Genomic DNA, 23,114 nt, shown 5'->3' on the forward strand with positions numbered 1-23,114 from the left:
TCACTCCCTATTTAGGACATGCCTTCTAAATACTATTCATTCTTACGGCTTTAAAATTTAGACAAAGTATATAAGCACAAATATTCATAAAGAAATGACTGGTCAAATTGTATTGATATAACACCTATTTGTCTAGGTATCTAAGTTTCGCAAAAGCCCACTAAATCCAGATCACAGCATTTTGCTTGTAAATTTTTAAACCCTGCTCATTGAAGAGACTTCAAAGGCTAAGACAATTTCCATTTTCTCTCTAAAATAACTCTCCTCAGCCAAGTTTCTGTTGCACTGAAAGCCAACGTGATTTCTTTCCCTAACTTAGTAACACCTTGTAACAAAGATGGCAGATAAAACCGAGCAAGAAAGGCTTTTTGGACAGAAGGTTAGGGCCAGTGAGGGCTAGAAGTGGTCAAAAATCCCCCTAGGCATCAAATCCTGCTTGCAACGAGGGGAAAGCTACATTCTTGTTTACCCGCAATGATGGAACCAGGAAAATATAATGGAGGGCAAGGCAACCATGGACCTTTAATACCTATAAAGGTAATCAGGGTGTGGTGGTTTGTTAGAATAAAACTATCACACATTGTATATTTAATTTTTATGCCACGCAGATCATATTTGTAAAAATATGATTTGATTTTATAAAAATATAGTTGTGTTTTCTCTCATGCGAGATTTCCATGTATATGCATAACCAAGTATGTCATACAAAACTAATGTTTATGTATGTAAATTTTTAAATAATTCTATCTGAATAATAGTTATGAAAAGGAAAAGTAATCATACAACCGTGGCAGTCTGAAAGGTAGCAACAACTTCAATGGGCTTCTTTGTAACTTGTCAGTACATCCAGATGTGTTACAGCTACATGAATCAAGTATCTGGCAAACCACGTTGCATCAGAAAACAAGCCTACGGTTGTAAGTTACCCTATAACCGATGACAAACCAACAATTAACTGTAAGAGCAACCCAACTAGAGAAACAGACAACAATGCAGCATTTTAAAAAATTGCAACTTCAGGAGCGTGCAGCTTCAAGATTATAGACAGAAAAGATGCCGCTGAAAACATTTTTTTAAATCACTATCATTATACCAGAAAGAAAATTAACTAATCCCGCCAATTGCTGCACTAGAGTTGAGCTAAGCAAAGGAGAGTTGCGCCATTCCTGGAGGTTTTTCAGAAGCCTTCTCCACAAGCTATTTGTGCCTCGCCATTTGTCCATAGCAAACAGAATTCACTAAGACCTGGAAACTTAGAGGATAGCTGTGATTGTAGCACCATATTAGCCAAGCATAGAGACTAGACAGCTGCTTAAGGCAAGTTGATGAAAGATGATAAACCTCACTTTACAGCTACAGTGGTCCATTCAACTGAGCTCGAGTTAGTGTAGGGCTGATCAACCTTCACTAATATTTTTCAGGCCCTTGCCAATAAATGCATGTGAGGACTCTTACCTTCAACTTGTCCTTGAAAATGAAAAGGCTCGAGATGTTTAAGCCAACTTTGACAGGAATGTTCAAATAATCATTAGTTTGAAATCATATTACATTCAAATGAGATGGGTTCACATACTTTCGTCCATTTTCATCTAATTGGTACACCAACACGGTATCAACCAATTTACCAGCATAGGAGAGATTGGCAAGGTTGAATATAGATCCCAACACAATCAAGTCTATGTATGTGCGCATGGATGCATGAATGCACCTGTACTAGGCTCTTAAAGCTTGAACAAGTTCTTTCAACTTGAACTTTTAATGTTAAATGCCTTTTTATAGACCACAAAATATGCAAGCATCTCTAAATATCAAGTATCATATTATGCAGCAATCACGATCTTACAGTAGCAAACAATTATTATCATCCAATACAATTTATAATATACCTCTAAAAACTTTGAAACCTTCGTAAAGTCGACAGGTTACTATAAGACATAACCTAAAACAATATTAAAGGTTGTCAGATATTACTTTCTACAAATAGATACAAATAATAGAAAATATAAGTCCACCCTGCAAGCTGCAGAGAAAATCAAGCTTTACGTTCCATCATCTGCTCTGTGGGAGGCAGCATGACCAAGACAGTTCTTCCATTGAAGCCAGGATGTGGCAGTCTTCGGCGAAGTTCACGGCCTTCCTGACAAAGAGCACACTGGTGGCAGAAAAAGTGTGTAGTGAAATCACAAGCTGACTCGCACTGTTCACGCTGTTCATCATCTTCCATATATCCTCTACAGCATCCACATGACCTGCTCATTGCTTCACAGCTTCCCTGCTCTCAAAAAATACAACGATAAAGAGGAAAGAGACATTACCAACGGAAGTCATGTGAAGAAAAAGAAACAAGGCCAAAGTAAAAACTTGCAAAGGATAACATTAAAGCAATTCGTAAAAAGAGAAATGTGAACTAATGATCAACAAACACTATTTATCTACCTTCACTAGCCACGTACATTATCCACTTGTACTTTTTGTTCAAACAGTGAGCACATTGAAGCATGCATACATTATTTGAAAAAGTTACAATAAAAGTCCAAATTCTGTTGCACATTTATATGACCAGATGAAATAGCATATATTTTTACAAAGCCCCTATGTACAAACAAGCTAGATAATTGTGAGACGTGCTTGGAATGAAGGAGAATACTTTTTCATCTATGTTGCATGAAACTTGCCCTCCCCCCTCCCCCCCACCACTCCCATCCCCCTGTGTTTCTGTTGCATTTCCATTTTGAAACTCTGAAACTCGACTGAAACACGTTTCAGTTTGTATGAAACACATCTCACATGTGGAAAATGTGTTTCATACAAACTGGAATGCTTTTCAACATCTGTACAATATGTTTCCAGATGAAATTTGTCTGATTTTTCCTTGACATCAGCCCTAGTGTGGAGGCTGAAAAATGCATGTAAAATGATATTTTTGCTTTTCCAAATGAATGCATACAATTTCTAACTCTAGGACAATATGGTCCAAGGCAAATAATATTGAAAAATGCAGAAAAATAATTAGGGTTTATCATTTTATTTTATGGATTGGCACAAGAGATGAGACTCGTGCCTTTTTCAATCAAGGGGCTAATGGAGTCTAGTGCTATAAATATATGGGAGAGGACCAACGAGCATGTGTTTCGCAATTCCTTAAACCCTAGTATCCTTCTATATTCTTTGGAGATTGAAAGGGATGGAGCTACTCTTAGGTTCCTCAAGAGAAACTTGATAAAAATCTTGTTCAAAGAGATGCTAGAGCGATAAAACATCAACAAGACTTTGGTGAAATTTTCATTAAATCCTACTTCTTCAACAAGTACAAAATGGAAGAAAATACTTATAACAAATTAGCACATATCATCAGAGAAACACCAATAATCATCCAAAAGATAGAACCATCCAATCAAAATATCCTCACTATGACAATTTTGCTCAAATACTACATAGAGATCAAGAGAGAAAAAACTCACTAGTTTGCATTAATTTCCAAGTGTGTGTGACAATGATCCAAGGAGAATTTGACCTCCCTCTATCTATATGAGGGAAACCAAGTCGAATTTCACCTAATTTAGTCTAAAAGCTCTAAAAATAAAATTAAATGTGATTACAAGTTGGATAAGTCACAAGCTTACCCCCAAAGGTAGCTAACTCAATGATAAAACATAAAAATGAACCTCAATTAGCCCATATGTGTGAGCCGAAATTCTTCCAAGGTGATGTCATCCTCCAAAAGGTGTGTCTCTTTGTCAAAGCCGAAATGGATGGACCCAAGGGGTGCATCTCATATAAAAGGTCACATATCCTCATCAAACAATGCTCAATCATCAAGCAATGGCTCCCTCATCACAAGGCATCCTCAAACAAGCCCACATCATCAATCTTGGTCTCATGAAGAGAACATCACGGAGCCAAGGTATGATATCATCATGTAGAGCAGTGTACCATCCCCTCAAGAGGAGCCACTTGTCAATATCATCCCACAAAAACAGGGCAATGTCCATCAAATAGGTGCACTGCTAACATGGGCACGCCCTGTTAGCTCTGGGTACATCGACTCTCTAATCAACGCCCTAGCTCTAGAGGGCAGCATTCAAGATCCTGGAGAGAGTGAACGGTGTCAACAATTGTGTTGAAGGCATTCCAAGGTCAACATTACTCAATAAGTGGTCAATGTCCTATGTCAAAGTGCTAAGTGGGTTCATAAAGTGGGGCTAGACATCCTCTCTGAAGTGCTAGAAAAGCATCAAGCAGTTCCTCAAGGAACAAAGTTGATCTTGGGAGCAAGATCTAGCAACACACTCACAAAATCAACTGAAAACAACATCATAGGTGCATAAACCATAGAGTATTAGAGTGGGTCATATTTAATGTTAAAGGCAAAAAAATGCTTTACACAAGCATCATCTTCAAATCTAGAGAACACCACGGAGCCAAGGTATGATATCATCATGTAGAGCAGTGTACCATCCCCTCAAGAGGAGCCACTTGTCAATATCATCCCACAAAAACAGGGCAATGTCCATCAAATAGGTGCACTGCTAACATGGGCACGCCCTGTTAGCTCTGGGTACATCGACTCTCTAATCAACGCCCTAGCTCTAGAGGGCAGCATTCAAGATCCTGGAGAGAGTGAACGGTGTCAACAATTGTGTTGAAGGCATTCCAAGGTCAACATTACTCAATAAGTGGTCAATCTCCTATGTCAAAGTGCTAAGTGGGTTCATAAAGTGGGGCTAGACATCCTCTCTGAAGTGCTAGAAAAGCATCAAGCAGTTCGTCAAGGAACAAAGTTGATCTTGGGAGCAAGATCTAGCAACATACTCACAAAATCAACTGAAAACAACATCATAGGTGCATAAACCATAGAGTATTAGAGTGGGTCATATTAATGTTAAAGGCAAATTAGAGGCAAAAAAATGCTTTACACAAGCATCATCTTCAAATCTCTTTTTAGCTTATGGCTTGTAAAAAAGTTACCTTGCATAGAGATATGGGAGGGTCACCATAAGGCCCTACTAGGTGCTTTCAATGCTAAGGGGAGAAACAGTTCCTAGGCCGAAAAATCAATCAGTTGGTGCAAATGATCAAAGATATGATGTGGGGTTTACTTCATGAAGGATGCCATTATCTTATACCACCTAAATTTACAACATCCTTGAGCAGAATGATGTGAAGAGGTTGCAATCAAGGGACTTGAGTTACCCCTTTCCTCGACATATTTTTATTACCCCTCTTGTGCACCTTTTCCATCATTAATTTTTACATATATAGTTTGGGTTACAAGCTCTCGTTGATTCATCATTGACCCCTTGAAGACAAAACACTTCCTCGCTCATCGAGGTTGGGATATCCAAAGTTTCTTTCGTTTAGATAGCGCATGCATTAGCTAGAAGTTGGGTGAGGGCTAATGAGGGGGCTAGAGCTTGGGCTAGGCTTTTGTTCATGCCTAAGTTGCAGGTACGTGTTTCTAAAACGGGAACACACTGAAAACGTGACCCCCAAAAATTTGGAAACAAGGAAACATGATATATATATATATATTAAAAATTGGAAAGAAATTGAGCAAGAACATTTAAATGAAAAAACATAAATGACAGGTAATGTTCCACTATCACTTATATTGGGATCCTCATCATTAGTATCACCTTTGCCTCTACCTCAATCCTCTAGGGACATCAGTTAGCATCACCCAATTTTGATGAAACTACCTAATCCAAGCTTTAAAATATGCTATGAAAAGCCTAGCATGCCTAATCAATGATTTTGGTTTGAGTGAAGGGTACGTTTTTGCTAAGGCCACGATAGAGGAGTCCAACAAGCAATATCACTAACATTGAGGTACATAAAGGGCTTGGTGCTCTTGATTAACTACCACACCATACATAATAGAATCTAATCAAAATAATCCTAAAATTCTTAAAACTATTAAGTTTGCTAAATTTTGAATAGAATATGAAATTCCACTTTCTCTGTATGAACACTGATGAGGTTGAAAACACTCTCAAATATCATAAAACAATTAATGGTAATGTTAAAAAATTAAGCAAAAGTTCTTTTACTTTAAGAATTTAACAATACCATTAATTAACAACTTTTTTGTGCAAGCTGAGAGTGAAACCCTTTTTAAGGAAAAAATTCTGGTCTTAGAGGTTTCTAGAAGTTTCATTAATTCATAATTAACGTCTGATTAGGCAATAAAACGAAAAAAGTGGGTCCCAACAATTGAATCAAGGAAAATTATATTGAAAAAGGTTATTATTGACGTCAAAGGTAGTTCAGATGGAAGGTAAAACTTCATAATCAAATGGCCCACTCTGAGACCTTTCTAGTGATAGGGCACATCTTCTAACTCTTCACAATCAAAGAGAAATGCATTTTTGAATGCATACATATATAAACTATGCCCTAGCTAATGTTGGCCTCAAGTCAGCCCCCATCTTTACGTCAATTCAAAATCAAATTTTAAGGGTCAAGTCGTCCCCAAGAACCCCCCTCTTTTCGACCACTATTTATAAGACACTCATGTGGCTCATTTGAAAAAACACAACTCAATAATGAAGCATGGATAAGGTCTGAGGGAGACAACTGAGCTGAGCTAAAGAAGACGACGGCTAAAGTTAGGAGTAAAGAAAATTGTGGAGTGGCAAAACCAAGAATATTTTTGCGTTTTCCTGAAGTAAGTATTGTGGCTAATTCTTTGAGGTTACATACTATGACAAGGTCAAATTTTGTGTTAGAATAGAACTCTATTTATTTTTCCTCTAGTTTTTTAAGAAGGTTGAGCCCCTCTACAGGGATGGTTGGCAATTCCCATCAGGATCAAACCCCTTGTGACAGTGTTGAGGTGATTCTATGGTAAGTTGCAGCCCTTACTTAGGTCGTAGGCCTGTTGTAAAGCTGAGTTAAGGGACTGTTTGTGGACAGATTGTTGTCGTCCAGACTTGTTGACTAGGTCAAGCCTTAAGTCATTGAAGTGCACACTTTTGAAGGTCGAAATTGAGGCTTGGGTCCTAGCAGACCTGTTGTTATTTTTACCCTATTTTTTGGAGTAATCCAAGCCCTTTAAAATGGCTAACTGGTAAGCCCTTCCAAGACTGAATCCTTGTGGTGCAAAATTGGGGTGACCCTGTGTGTACAAGTAGCTAAGAAGGGAGGCCATAGACATTTGAGGATAGGCAGAGGACCTGTTGCAGAGACTGGACCGAATTGTTATAATGTTAAAGTAGGGATTACCAAGTTATGTAAAGAGTTGTGATAGCCTTCTTGGTGGGAGTCTGCAAATTTGTTAAAGTTTAGATTTGTGTGATATTTTTGTGTGAAGTGGTTGGGCTAAGGGACAAGTTACAAGGTATAGTAAGATAGGAATAACAGACTAAGGAACCTATTAAGGCACATGTGTTGCAGGCAGAAGTGGATGAAATGGAGACCTCTAGGTGATTATGGCATGTTACCGCTCAAACTAGTAGGGGTCCTAAAGGGGGATCCTTGAAGGGAAACTACTAGGCTAAGGGCAACAAATGGAGCAATAGCCCACTGTCACCTTGGCTAAGGCTCCCTGCTATTTACGGACTTTCACCAATGGGGGGAGACTCGTTATGATGAGGATCATTAAATGGATAGACCAATGATAGTGTGAGGGGTGAGTTCCTAGAAGAAAATTCACAAGAGAGGCTCAAATATGTGGCTTGCTTGCTTTGGGGGCAAGGTTTAAAGCTCTCAAGGAAGGTTTTAAGGGGAATTTTCAAGGTTTAGATTTAAGGTATGTATCTTATAATTGAGGTTCCTAGGCCTTGGAATTCTTGTGAAAGCTTGGATTCCCAGTGATCTTTGAAGAATTAACCTTGATAGTGCATGGGACCACACGAGACCAAGTGGACCTGAGGTTCGATCAAGGGGATAGGATTTAGCAACCAATGATATGCTTGACCTAATTAGGGAGGGGAAAGGGATCAAGGAATGAATTTTCAATGAAAGGCAATGCAAGGATCCTAGTGAGGTTTCTAGCCTAAGGGAAACCAAGGGCAAGAATTGGTCTTCGAGCTAGGGCTTGTGATATCTCAAGATCCCACCGTCAGAATCTCATGAAATTTGGAGGGATTCTTGAGGACACACCAACGCAGTTGTGGACCAAAAATCGAAGTATTTGGATGGCTAGATCGTGAGATAATTGATGCCCTAGGTGACCTAGAGGACTAGACCTAGAGAAGAGGAAAGGGGAGAAGGAAAATAGGTTTAAGGTGATCACCTTTGGGTGGATCAATGCCTAATCCTTTAGGGAGATTGGAGTCAGGTAGAATTATGACTATGGACCTTTGAATTTTCTAGGTCAAGGAGGCCTCAAAGACAACTTTGCTTGGCACTAAGGCAACAGCAAAAGCAGCTTCAAAGACTTTATACTTCGTTTTGCAAGGTAAATGGCTTGTCAAGATGAATTTCAGTAATGAAACATCCCTAGGAACATTCATTCATTATACATGGCCCATACATGAAGCATTCACTATCCAAAAACAAAATTTCCACAACTTCGCATAAGAGATGCAGTGAATAAGCCCTAGTATAGCAAAATCCCAGCAACAATGTATGTGACAAAATTAGAAAGAAAGAATAGCATTAAAATGTACTTACATGTATAAGAATATATCCAACCATCCAAAAACTTGCCATCAAGAAGCTCCAAGACATGAAAATTATCCAAACATCAAAATTCATTCCATGCTCCAAAAATTCGTCCTCCAAGAAGGATAGCGAAAATCTCTAAAGAGATACTAGTTCCAAATCCAAGTGATGATGCTAAAATGAATCCTCATCACTTCTATTTATACACTTCTAATGAGTTAGCCCCTAAAATAAAAAATAATGTGCAAAATAACTAGCTTTTGGTGACAAGCCCACAAAACTAGCTCATAAACAAAAGAATAAGCCTCTCAAGAGGTCGAATGATCAACAATATATGTCGTTGGGCCTTCTAAGAAGCCTCATGAAGTCCATAAGTGCCACAATGATGAATAGGACTCCCAAAAGTAGTGGACAAGGGGTTGGCCCCTTGTTCTCCAAATAATAAACTTGTGGTGCTCCCAATGGGTGTGAGGGCACACAAGTAACCTCATGGGTCTCCAAGTAGGTCGAAGATGCCTGTAGACTATTTGTAAGGGCTCAGATGATGGTGTAAGTGATGCCACATCAGCATACAAGTCCTGGGTCATCTACCAAGTGCATGGTACAACTGTGGGGTCAGCTAAGCATGGTGAACCAAGTGCATCTTCCTCATCCAATAGGTGAATCTCGAGCAATCTTTGAACATCTATGGGGATCCATGGAGTGATGTCTACTGTTGTGGAGGCCCATGGCTCTCAACACACACCCTACATGTGCCAATGTAGCCCTCTGGAGGGTTAGGACCCCGTATAGGGAGACCAAACCCAAAATGGAGACCATCTGCAATCCTACATAAGATCCAATGCATCCCCTAGCCTTCCAGTACAACAAGTCATCAAAGGAAATCGAGTAAAAGAGCTTACAAACCATGGACAATAGGTGGGCACTTCATAATGGCATGCCCTTCCATAGTGGGCTTTGGCATGTGCTAATGTCTCTAAGCTACAAATGGGGTTAACCAAGTATCCTATTAGGTGGTTTCTACTTTTAAAGGGGATAGTATGTCTAAGGTACATCCTTTAAAGGGTGGTGGCATGTGATAAAGAGATGAATGGAGTAGGGAGTGAAAGGGGAAGCCATGGGCCACATGATGGGGTACAAGGTTAGCTAGTAAAATGGAAGCCCGCACTTGGGTATATAATATATAGGAGGGAGTAATCGTGGCACATGAAGTGCCTTGGCCTTGATTTTTCCACCCTTCTTTATATTCCTTTTGCCTTTAATGATTTTTCTTTAATTAACTGCTCGAGGCTCAAGGGATAAGAGCATGATGTGCAAGATATCGCAGCGGATACCCCCTTTAAGGTAGGGTGGTTCATTGCCTACCAGGGATGGGACAATCATGGTTCCCTAAACGATAAAGGAGGCTCATCTAGGGCCTATAGAAACTAGGGTGATGGCCATGATGATGGGGTAGAGCTCATGTATTGGCTTTTGCCCACGTGCTAAATGTGTTTGTCTCGACCATCTTTTGCATTTTGTGGTACATCTTCATGTTGAATGTGGCCAATTATGTTTTTACTTTTCTTTTTAGCTGCAACACCCTTCGAGGCATCATTCCAGGCCCGACCCAAGGTATGGGGAAGGGAAGGGGGAAGGCTAACCTTATGTGAAACCAATGGAGGAATGTGGACCCAAGCGGGAGAAATGACGAATGAGGATATAATGAGTGGAAGGGGGGTGATATATGTGGATGAGAGAGCGGGACCACACAACCAAAATCAGGGTTTCCCATGTAATACCATCCCTAAAGCCCAAAGGTCAGTGAAAGAGATCCCACGGGCTTATAGGGTCCAGGGTTAACATCCAAAAGAGGTCTGGAGGACAGGAGCACAGACCTAGCCCACTCTTTCCATCGAATTCCCCCATTAATCCATGCCCAGAAGTATCCATGATAAGCAAACTACAACACTCAATTACCAAATGACAAGGCATACCTTTAGGTTCGGGAGGCCCACCTTCAAACATACGATCATGACAGATGGGTGAGGGACCACATGGTTGGCTCAGGTGGCGAAGAAATGGCACAACGAGCTAGTTGGTGGCTGCAAGGGGTTGTTGGCTGCCGGCTGAGGACCATCTTGGAGAAAAAATTTCTCCTAGGGATATCACCCACAAAATGGTGGGTAACATGGTAGAAGAACTGGGGTTGAATAGGTTAAGAGAAACAAATCGAGAAAACTAAGGAAAGCAAAGTAAGGACTGACGACAAACCAAGGGCCAATAAGAAAAACAAAGAAGGACAAGTGGATGTGGTCAAGCTTGAAGGTGCAAACCCTAAGGGTGAAATGGAAGGGGGACAACCCTACTAAAGGAAGTGAAGTCATTGTGAACTAGAAGTTGATGTTGACAGAACCAAGGAACAACTTGAAGACGTAGTTTGGTGCCTACAAATTCGTTGAGTTGGTGCTCAATTGAGGGTATTGGAATCTCTTGTAGGTTGGAGCCTAGTAGCCTACAAATCTGCTGAGTTGGAGCTCAGTTGGGGAATTAGTGTCTCCTATAGGTTGGTGCCTACAAAAGTTGTAAGTTGGTGCTTACAGAGGATTGGTGTCCTCACAGATAATTAACTATAATATTAATGAATCAAGGTTTGACTGTGAAGATTTTCCAAGTGGCTTTCTTCTTGTTTAGGTATCCACTTTAAATCTCTATGTTCATGTTTTATTGAGATAATTGATCATGTGATGTAATGTCTATTAAAGGTTAAAAATTTCTAAAGTAACGTAACACTGAAAAATTTCTAAGGTTCTTTGAATTTTTAATTCTTCGAGTATAATGCAACCCTTTAAACGTGTCCCTTGCTTCAATAGCATTAACACCTAAATCTGGGTTCTTATTACATCTTTGATCATTTCTTGATGTTGCAGTTTGGCAATGGACAGGTGTTTTTGCATAAGATAGGTATCAAGCATGCAAGAATCGTCCAAAGTCTCACTAAGGAAACTTGCTTAATTTAGAGTAAGTTGTTTTTAATGATTTTCCTCAGACTAACTTAGGAGAAGCACATTAATTAATTTAATTAATTAGTGTTGGCTATTGAGCTAAGGAAATATAAGGAAATGTAATTTGGTTACAATAGTGACTTAGATTTAATCTCAACCATTGACTTCAAGTGAAGCGAAATCTATCTCAATCATCAATCACTTTGGAAATTAAGGTTAGGAATCTAGCTCAAATAAGAGTTATAAAGACAAAGACAAACTAAGAAGAGAAGAAGACGCAAATTTGAGAAGGGCATTTTCTCAGTGAGAGATCTTAGCAAAATGTGATGAAGGACTTTCATCTAGAGGTCACGACCAAGGGAGGAAAATATCAAGAGAAATTTCAATAGCACAAGAACATTCCCTGCAAGATCATACAAGTTTAGCATATCAACATGGAGCAACCACACATGTGAGGCCATATCCAACGAGATATCTCACACGTGACGCACGAAGATAGTTTGTATAGCTTGTACAAGTTCCCAAGTGCACGTGAGTCTAGATCCACCACACGATTGAGGGCAGGTTGCAAGCTAAAGAAAACGGCAGGTCATTGGGGTGTTTCAGAGGAAGATTTGTTGGTTCGCACAAGGGCCCAGAAAATATTGTAAATGTTGTAGCTTGTATTTTTTTCAATAGGTTCATTTTTCCAGTTAAGGAGCCCACACTATTCTGAGTATTAAAAGTGAAGTTAGTTGGATGGTTTATTTATGTGTGAAAAATGTCTCCTATGTTTGCTTCCCGCAGTAGGTTTTTCTTAGTAAATATTCTAATTTGGACATGGCAACAACCGGTTTGAGGTTTCAAGACAAGTTAGAGGGTGCACCTAACTTCATCCCTTGGAAACTGAGGGATACATTAATCTTGATGGAAAATGGGTTGTGGGATTTTGCAAATACCACAATAACCTTGTTGACAGATGGAGCATAGTTGGCCATCCATAACAAAAAGGATCTGAAATCCAAGAGGATCATCTTATATGCAATGAAGGATCACTTGATTCCTCACCTATTTGAGAAGAAGTCTGCAAAGGAAATTATTAAGGCTCTAACAAATCTTTTCTAGAGCAGTAAAGAAAAAAGAAGATGGTGTTTAGGGAAAAATTCAAAAACACCAAGATTACGAAATCAGATACAATGACCAGCTATCTCACCAAGATCACTCAAATTCATCACTAGTTGGCAAGAGTTAGGGAAGTTGTGACAAACGAAGAGATGGTGAGGACAAACGAAGAGATGGCGAGGACAGCCTTGAATGGTTTCACCAAGCCACAAACCCCATTCATCAAGGGCATCGTTGCACAAGAGACACTTCCAAGTTGGATAGACTATGAGATGATTTCATCCAAGAGGAGATTCCGAAAGAATCTCTAGCAGGCCAACAAAAGGGTGATGATGAGAATCTAGCTCTTACCACTCAGGCAAGGAAAGGCAAAGAAAAGGGTTTAGTTAAGAAGAATACAGGTGGAGACATGACTTCACATGTTGGGAAGAAGGATTTAAGCAAGGAAAAATGTTGTGTGCCACAAGAATGGGCATTGTGCACGAAAGAAGGGGAAGGGAAAGTCACAACAAATAACAACATCTGCAACTACTTAGGTTAAGGAGTTCGTTGTGAAGTTCGAGGAGTTTTCATCAGTCTCTTCTCTCTAGCATAGTTTCCAATGGTGCCCAATTCATGGATAGTAGAACTTCTCATCACATGACAGGAACGACAAGAGTCGTTCACCAATCTATCAAAGAGAGACTTAGATCTACATGTGGAGCTTGGCAACAATGCCAAGTATGGTGTAGAGGGAGTTGGGGCTACTTTGTTCTAGCTAGAGTCAAAAGGTTCTCTGGATGTAAAGGATGTGTTATTTTTTCCAACCTCCAGCGCTTAAGAAGAATTTACTATTAATCTCAACCATGGAAGGCAAGGGATATGCCAATATTTTCTAGGATGGATAGGTTCTCATTCAACCAAGTGATTCTACCCTTGACACAGGTCAAGTTATTGGAGGCAAAGAGGATAATCTATACATGTTGAAGGCTTAGCCACCACAAACCCTAGTTCAAGATAGTGACAACATGTGTGAGCTCTGGCACAGGAAGATGGGTCACTTACATCACAAAGCATTTCCCATACTAGGGGAGATTGTTACTAGTCTTCTGAAGTTCAGCCACGGGCAGTAGGGAGTGTGCAAGGGGTGTGCTCTTGGCAAGTATGCCAAGGCTACTTTTCCATGCAATGAGAGTAGATCCAAGGGGATCTTGGAGCTAGTGCACACAAACGTGTGTGGTTCGAAGTCACTAACACCGATGAGGGGTTCCATCTATTATGTGAACTTCATCGATGATTTCTCTGGGAGGAAGTGGATCTTCCTCATGAGGACCAAGGATGAGGCCTTTAGTTGTTTCCGCGAGTTAAAGCTCCCATGGGAATCAAACAAGCAGAAATATCAAATTCTTGAGGTCAAATAATGCAAGTCAGTACACCTCAAATGATTTCAGAGATTTCTGCAAGGAGACAAGGATCAAGAGGGAGTTGATAGTGCCTTACAACCCACAACAAAATAGGGTTGTTGAAAGGAATAATCAGTCCATAGTTGGAGTTATCAAAACAATGATTCATGACCAGGACTTACCCATGTTCCTTTGGACAGAGGCATGTAATATGGCAACGTATGTGAAAAACATAGTCCTCATAAAGTCTTGGGAAAGTGTTGGAAAAGTAACTAGGTTCGGTTTTCATAATTATCATTGTACTTGTATCAATATGTATTTTATGTAAATGCAAAAAGAAAACGAGATTTTTTTATTATTGTTATTTTCATTAGTCAAGCATGTTCTTCATGCTTCTAGGGTCTATTGAGTCAAAAGATAATTTGTCATGAGTCAAAGTCTCATTTGGACTATTTGTAAGAAAGGAAAAAAATATTTTATTTTGAGTCAAAAGAGTCAATTTGTCACCCACAAGACCAAGTTGGCCTAGAGCAACTCGATCAATCATTCACTCTCTCATCGTCGTCGATTTTTGTGCTAAGAAGAAAAGAAGACCAGCGAAGAAGAAGGGAAAGAGGGTGAAGTCAATAGAGAGAGAAGGAGAAGTCAAAAGAAAGAGAAAGCTTTGTTTTCTAGTCTACTTCTACTCACACGTGGGAAGAATCTGGCAGCACTACAAGTCCAAAATTGTAGGACAAAGTTACAGGTTTGAATTCTATGATTTGACCAGTTTTGATGAAGTTTGACCAACATTGACTCAATTGACTTTGACTTGTTGAAGACGACTTGGTGGAGGGTTGACTTGGGATCTATGTCACAGTCTTCGTCTTCGTCTTCGTCTTGGGTCTTGGATATCTCACTTTGATCTAATTCTATAAGAAGAGGAGTTGTTTGGGTTTTCCCCCTTGTGGGGTTTTGCCCTGGCTTGGAGCCTACATCTTTGTGTTCTGTCTTTTGTGATCTTCATGTTTTATGTTTTGGTAATTGTTTGATGAAAAGAACATAATAAAAGAAGTTAAAATCCAACAAATATTCACAAGCAATTATCAAGAAAGAGAAATCAACCGTAATTTGCTAGCCAATTGGTTTCTCAACATGGTTTCATTGCTAAGGTTAAGGGGAGGCAGCTGGAAGATCACAAGTTGTTGCCTTATCAATGCAACAATTACATCAAGGTTAAAGAAGTCCTAGAAAATATCAAAATTAAAGGCTACTTCAGAAAGAATGAGACAGTGATATTGTACAGGACCTCTTCTATAACTTCTTATGGACAAGTCTGAACAAGATTTCGTGTGAACAATTGATGATGAAGAATCGATTTGAAAAATATGTACCTGTGCAAATTAGATCAAGACTTGCTAACCACCTATGGCAATATACATCATGATATACAAGATCAAACACTTTAAGGATTATACGAATTAAGGAACTGCAATACGAAGTCTGTACCAAGGTTGTTTGGGAGCTGGAGCGAAAGCGGGAACGGGGAGTGGGAGTGGGGAGCGACATTTTCAAAAGGTCCCGAGTCGGGAGCGAATTTTTATATAATATATATTTTTATGCATATATGTCAACAAAAGCGTGTAGAATGATGAATTAGATATAAAACGCATAAAAACATGGATTGAAGGATATAACATCAATCATCCAGAAGTTAATCTTCATCAACCATGTCCACAAGTTAGTAACATACAACATATCAAGTCTCATGATTCATCACTCTTAAAGTTTCAAGCTTTCAAAATTCGATATATAACATTTATCATCATTGATGACTAATGTTGTAACTTCAAATTGTAACCATTACCAAGTAACCAAACGATAGCAAAGAATATCTAACATGGAACGAAATGTTTCAACTTTCATGAAGCATCATATTCATAATTCATCACCAGTGACTAATAATTGCAAACTTCAAACTTATGCATCATGTGGATCACATGATACATCCACATGCAAGTTGCCTTGGGACAGAATTGAGCAAGAAAGAAATCAACCTAAAAGTCAAACTAATGACAAAGAGAAAGGTAAAGCAACTGAACCTGCTCACTATGTTGTGGCACATTGTAATATTGGAGTAAATGAAGACTTATTTAATGCTTCACTTGCTTCTTGGAAAAATGATTGGTTGCTTGATTCAGGAGCAACTTGCCACATGACTTTTAGAAGAGACTTTTTTGAAGAATTTACTAACAATGTTGATGGAGCAGTATACTTTGCAGACAAATCAAAACTCAAGCCATCAGGGCTTGGCACAATCAGGCTCAAATTGCCTGGTCTTCTAGACTTTCTTTTGCATGATGTTTTATATCTCCCACAGCTGAGGAGAAACTTGTTGTCCTTGGTCCACATCCGCCAGCAAGGACACTCCATTCATATGTTTGATGGCAAGGTTGAGGTGAGAAAAGCATCAGATCACTCACTTGTCATGACAGGGATAGAAGAAGAAAGGCTTCTCAAGCTGCAAGGTACCTCTACTCGTGCACAAAATTTCTCATACAATCCTCATTATGATGAAGGTACATTTCCATCAAGTTTATTATGGCATGCTAGAATTGGACACTTGAACTATGACAGCCTCCACCTGTTGAAGAAAAATGGTGTTACTGGTTTGCCTACAATTCCTAGGAAACTCAAGCAATGTGATGCTTGCATTTTAGGAAAGCATAGCAAACCATCTTTTCATGATTCACATTCCAGAGCACATAGAATACTTGAACTCATTCATTCATATTTATGTGGTCCAATGCATGTTCCTTCTGCAGATGGAAATAAATATATGATGACATTTATTGATGACTACACCATAATGTGTTGGGTTTATTTATTGAAGAACAAATCTGATGCTTTTCAAACATTCAAGAACTTTCATACATGGATTGAAAATGATGCACAATCTCATATTGGCTCTATTTGCACTGATAATGGAAAAGAATACACTTCAAATGAATTTGAAAACCATCTTCGCCAACATGGAATCAAACATCAAACAATTGTGCCTTATAATCCCCAATAGAACAGAGTAGCTAAAAGAATGAATAGGACAATCTTAAATATGGTGCACTCCATGATGTTTTTCAAGAATGTAAAATTGATGTTTTGGGCTGATTCAGTTCTATGTGTTGTATATGTAAAGAATAGATGTCCATCTAATGCTATTAGAAACAAGACTCGTTATGAAATGTGGTATGAGCATATTTCTTCGGTAAAGTATCTCAAGGTCTTTGGTTCCACCTGTTATGCCTTGATACCAAAGGTACATAGAAACAAACCTGGTGCAAGGAGTCGTAAGTGTAACTTCTTGGGGTATTCAAACACCTCCAAAGCATCCCGTCTCTATGATGAAGTAAATAAAAAATTTGTTGTATCTAGAGATGTAATCTTTCTTGAATCATCCAAAGCTGACAATGTTGTTGATCGGCAACTTGATAGCTTGGATAGATTCGCAAATGCAAAATAATTTCAAGAATTTGATAATCAGATTCCACAACTTGAAGGGGGTATTCCTATACTGGATCAACCTGTGGAATCTTCTTTTGAAGCGCTCTCCCCCCTGCATAAAACTCCAACCACTGATGATACTTTGAGTGATGTGATTGACAGAATTGGGAGACTCAATCTTGATTCAGTCCCAACTCAATCAACCAAGCAGCCTGGACCATCTTAGAAAGGTCCCCCAATGTGGCTAACAAAGACACTTGAAAGTGTTCATCCTGATGAGGTTGGAAAGACAGGAACAAGAAATTCAACCCAGCAAAAATGGAGGTGATGTAGATGACTTTGATTCACCTATTGATATGGATGTTTCTTATGATTGTGAATTTAATTTGTCTACAAATTTTGAACCAACTTCCTTCAAAGAAGCCGCTTCTCGTGATGAATGGAAAGAAGTGATGCAAAAGGAGTATGATGCCTTGATAAAGAATGGCACTTGGAAGCTAGTTGATCCTCCATTGGAAACCAAGCCAATTCGCTGCAAGTGGGTCTACAAGAACAAGTATAAAGTTGATGGCTCACTTGACAAGCACAAATCCTAGCTTGTGGCAAAAGGTTTTGCACATAAGGAAGGGGTCGACTATGAGGAGACTTCTGCCCCCACATCAAAATGGGCTACCATCCTGACACTCTTTGCCCTAGCAGCTCAGAACGGTTGGAAATTTCATCAAATGGATGTAAAAACTGCTTTCTTGAATGGTAATCTAAAAGAGAATGTTTTTATGTCCCATCCTGAAGGATTTGTTGTGAAAGGACATGAACATAAAGTATGCAAACTTGTGAAATCCTTGTATGGCCTCAAGCAAGCACCGCGAGCCTGGTATGAAAAATTAATTGAGCAACTTCTAAAACTCAATTTCAAACATTATGATCTTGATGATGCAACTTTATTCGTTAAGAAAGTTGGCAAAATGGTTGTATATCTTGTAGTATATGTAGATGATCTTTTGATGACAGGGAACAATGAGAACTACATTGCATCCATAAAGAAGGAATTGAGGAAAGGTTTTGAAATGACTGATTTGGGCTATGTTCATTACTATCTTGGTATTGAAGTAAATCAACGTCCGAAGTCTATATTCCTTTCTCAAAAGAAGTACATTGGAGATCTATTGAACAGGTTTGGCATGACTGAATGCAATCCTCTAACTACTCCAATGGAACAAAACTTAAAGCTCACATCCATTGAAGGAAAAGAATTTGAGGATGCAACAAAGTATAGACAACTTGTAGGAAGTCTCAACTACCTGACTACTACCAGACCAGACATTTCGTTTGTTGTTGGAATCCTCTCCAAGTTTATGCAAAAGCCTTGTGAGGGACATTGGTTTGCTGCAAAAAGAGTTCTAAAGTACTTGAAGGGAACTCAAGTATACACAGGTGGGCGACTTCAGCTTGATTGGATACTCTGATTCAGACTTCGATGGAGACAAAGAAACTGGGGTATCTACTTCTGGTTATGCTATGAGTCTTGGATCAAGAGTTGTCTCCTGGAGATCACGCAAACAATCAGTTCCAACAGATTCCACAACAAAGAAAGGCAGAATATGTGGCAGCAGCTAAGGCAACAAAAGAAATTGTGTGGCTCAAGAAAATTCTAGAAGATTTGCAGGTAAAACAAGTACATTCGTCTCCACTCATGATTGACAACACGTCTACAATAAAGTTGGCCAAGGACCCAAAGTTCCATGATCAAATGAAGCACATCAATACAAAATATCATCTGATTCAACATCATGTTGAGGCCAAAACAATCCATCTTCGCCATTGTTCCACTAATGAGCAGATTGCAGACATCTTCCCCAAAGCACTTGGAAGAGAAAAGCTTGAAAGATTCGGAACGATGCTTGGACTCACCAACATCCCTTCATATTAGGGGGGGGGGATGTTGACACCTAATCATTAGGATTGCGTGAACAATTGTAAATAGTGTAAATAATAAATAAGGGAAAATGAAGAGTCATCGAGAGATGAAACTCAATAGTCACTCCCTCATGTATATAACTATGAACAGCCTAAATGAATAAACAGATTCCCATTTGAGTTACCTCCTGGCCTGACGTTGTCATATATTGTTTACAAAAAATATCATAATAAATATGAAAGAGTCAACAGTCGTAAAAACTACTGGAAACTAGAAAATACAAGTAAGTCTATTATCTATTGCTAATGCTTGGGCCTCTTGCCACCATGAGAAATGTCTAATTTCTGAGAAGGTCGCGGTGGTCTACTAGGAATCTCCTCCCACATAATCACATGTCCAAAATCGAAACTAGAAGGCACATGACCTCCACGTGAAGATGTAGATGAAGGTGGCAGCAGCAAAGGCAAAGATTGTGGAACTCGAGCACTACTACTGGATGATGGGGGTGGCATGGTTGTTGTTGTTGCTTCATCATCATCTTTCAAAAGTTTTGTTTCCAATTCTTCTTGATGTAGAGCGACATCCTCCAAATTATCTTCCTCGGGGTTGTTGTCCCAATACACATTTGATGTATCATCACGAGCCCATTCACATTAATGTGTAAAAAACCTCAAGTTGTAGTGCACATAAACCAAGCTTTCTGCCCTGTTTTCATTGAGTCTGTTTCTTCTCACATTATGGATGAAGTTATAAGTACTCCAACACCTCTCTGCAAAAGAAGTATTTACAACCCGTGAAAGCACTTTTTTGGCCACTTTTGCGAAAAGTCCCTGGCCGCCATATGTGTCCCACCATATGACAGCATCGAATCTGTCCCTACCTTCCATTGCATGCAAAGAACCAAACACTCCAATGCTAGTGAAGTATTTGCCTAATTCAAGACACAATCTAGCACACTCCTCCCTGTCAGGGACCAGCTTGTCTAATGTTGTCATATACCCATTTTGTACCTCTGGATCTGTATGGGGTTTGGCCCTAACCCCAACCCCAAGTGCAGGTTTGCCCAACCAAGATGGAGAGTAGTATTTTGGCATAAGGATATATGCCAAGGCATGTAGTGGAACATTAAGTTTATCCCATCATGCACACACAAAATTGTGAATAATATCATACAAGTTGGGATCTTTTTCCTGAACAATATCTTTTATTTGCCCCAACATGTTATCCATCTGCTCATACACCTCCCCAATCATTGGTGCATATGTATTTGCAAAACGAATCATGTTATAAATGGGCTTGGTGTATTGCAAAACTTCCCTCACACGTGCCCAAAACAGACCATCAAGAGCAATCTCCTCCACCTCTTCAAAACCTTGTTTGTCAGCTACAGTTGGAGCCCTATCCTTTAATACCTGCCACTATTGACTTAATACCATGCTAGCCAATGACTTTCTTACCTTCAAGAGGCACCTGAAGGTGAGGTAATAGCTAGCAAATCTAGTATTCGCAATATTCAACAGCTCCAAACTTGAGTGACTGCGGAAAAGCCCATGGGTATTGCTATGATTGGTAATAAATTTATTATTCTCTTGCCTCTCTTGTACAAATCACCAATCCATCTGTATTGAGTGTATTTGTTCTTAATAATATCATGCATCAAAAGGTTCATTGTGTGAACCAAGGACCCAGACCAAAATATGTTGGGGTTTACAATTAGAAGCATTATCAGTGATGACTTGGATAACATTGCATGGCCCAATACATTCAATTATTTGAGGTAATGGTTTTGCAATGTTGATCGCAATCTTGAACTTTTCCAAGTAATCATATGTTGAAAGGAAAATTGTACCACTAGTAGACACACCAAGAACACTTATCAATGGCTTGCCTTTTACATTTGCCCAGCCATCAGAGACAATGGATACCCCATAGTCATTCCAAGAATTTGTCAATTTACCCAAAGCATTTTCTATTTTTGCTTTTTCATGATAAAGTCCCACGGTTCTATCCTTATCATACACAGGGCTCTTGTATCCTTTAGGGGCATCATTAATGGCGCCAACCATTTCAACACCAATAAGGTGAGCGAAGAACATTGAATGGTATCCCACATGCATACAATTGGTTAAGGAAATCTGATATGGTTCTACGCCTTAAAGGGTTGTTTGTTCTTGTGCCTCCATATCCACTGACATGGGAGGATGTTAATGGAGTTGTTAGTCTATGTGATTGTGGGCTAGTGCTGTCATGTTCAAAGTCACCCTTTGATCTTTTAGATTTTGTATTGGGTTCCTCCTTTTCCCTTGTGTATTTGGCTCTTCGATGTTGTGACACACTTCCACAAGTTCTGATTCCTATTTGTTCATTTCCATCCCATGGCATTTTCCCACAAAAATACTTTTTGGCACGGATGTATGAACTTATGTAAGTGTCTTTGCAATGGAGGCATGTAAATTTTGTGGTTCCACCCCCTTTCCTTCCTGCAGGCCTAGAAACATATTTCCACAAAGGGGTTTGGTCTAGTTTGGTTTTTGTGCCCTCATCATCTCCACTCTCATTATCCTCCTCCTCCTCCTCACCAAGCTACTCCTCCTCCTCACCAAGGTACTCCTCTTCTCCAGGGTTTCTTATTCCACCACTCCCCACTTCTTCATCGTCTTCATCATTCCTCCTTCTTTTGCTCCCCAACATCATCATAACCAAAAGAGGAACCAACAAGAGAATGCCAAGCCACATACCCATCATGTTTGAAGTTTTGAACTTTGGTGGAGTTATAGTTTTTTGCCTGCAATAAAATGGAGGAATGGGAATGGGAAAGAGAGAAGAGAACATTTTCATTTAACAATGAACATATAAAAAACACAAATGCTAGATTAGAGTCTAGATCCTACCTCTTTGGCCTTCAATCCCAAGCTCCAATCTCCCTTGCAAGCTCCTCAAGCTCCCAAGCAACCCTCTCAATCTTCCTCCTCAACTCAAGCTCCAATTCCAAAAGCCCTCTCTTGCTCTCTCAATATGCAAATGGTGAATTGTGGGAGGGGAGGAGGGCCTTTTATTTTCTTTGGCCCCTTCCCTCCAAAAATTCGTTGCACCTTTTTCGCCCATAGGGAGCGAATTTTTTTAGGTGGGAGCAATCGCTCCCAACCGCTCCCGCCTTAAAAAAATCACTTCAGGAGTGAACAGGAGCGGTCAAGGAGCAAACACTCCCTAACCGCTCCCGAAAAACCAAGGAGCAAATTTTTCTCAAGGGAGCACACTCCCAATGTCACTCTGGATCCGCTCCCGAGTGGAGCGCGCTTTGGGAGCGGATTCGGGGGGGTGCTCTCCTGCAACCCTAGTCTGTATCATACCATTTCTACATTCAAATTTATGTCTTTGTGTCAGATCAGAGGCATCCAAATTTCCTAAAGAAAGAGCAAGATAAGTCTAAGAGATTATTGCAAAAATACCATGTATAACATCTAAACTAGGCATGGAAGGCCTCTCCTTGAAGACATCAATGATGACATCAAAATAACAATACATCTAGATTCTATTCAAAATCCAAACCTAACATAATATTTGTAACCTGTGTAATCCAAATTATTTGTGGAGGAAGATGAAGAAGTCTCTTCTAGCTCACTCAAGGTTGAAGGTCGAGCT

General features: G+C 39.5%; 1 protein-coding gene across 1 annotated transcript in view; it reads right to left on the reverse strand.

Annotated features, from left to right (window-relative positions):
* Positions 1-1,798: 1,798 nt before the first annotated feature.
* Positions 1,799-23,114, reverse strand: part of LOC149160143 (cell number regulator 8-like) — a 50,692-nt gene continuing 29,376 nt past the window's right edge. Inside the window, exon 3 of the mRNA XM_089436635.1 lies at positions 1,799-2,272. Coding sequence (XP_089292761.1) covers positions 2,033-2,272 — 240 coding nt within the window. The 3' untranslated portion in view covers positions 1,799-2,032. The remainder of the gene's footprint in view (positions 2,273-23,114) is intronic.

The sequence above is a fragment of the Pinus tabuliformis genome, chromosome 5_2 (assembly GCF_031772625.1).
Source record: "Pinus tabuliformis cultivar Carrire ecotype Pingquan chromosome 5_2, CPIR1, whole genome shotgun sequence".
NCBI lineage: Eukaryota > Viridiplantae > Streptophyta > Pinopsida > Pinales > Pinaceae > Pinus > Pinus tabuliformis.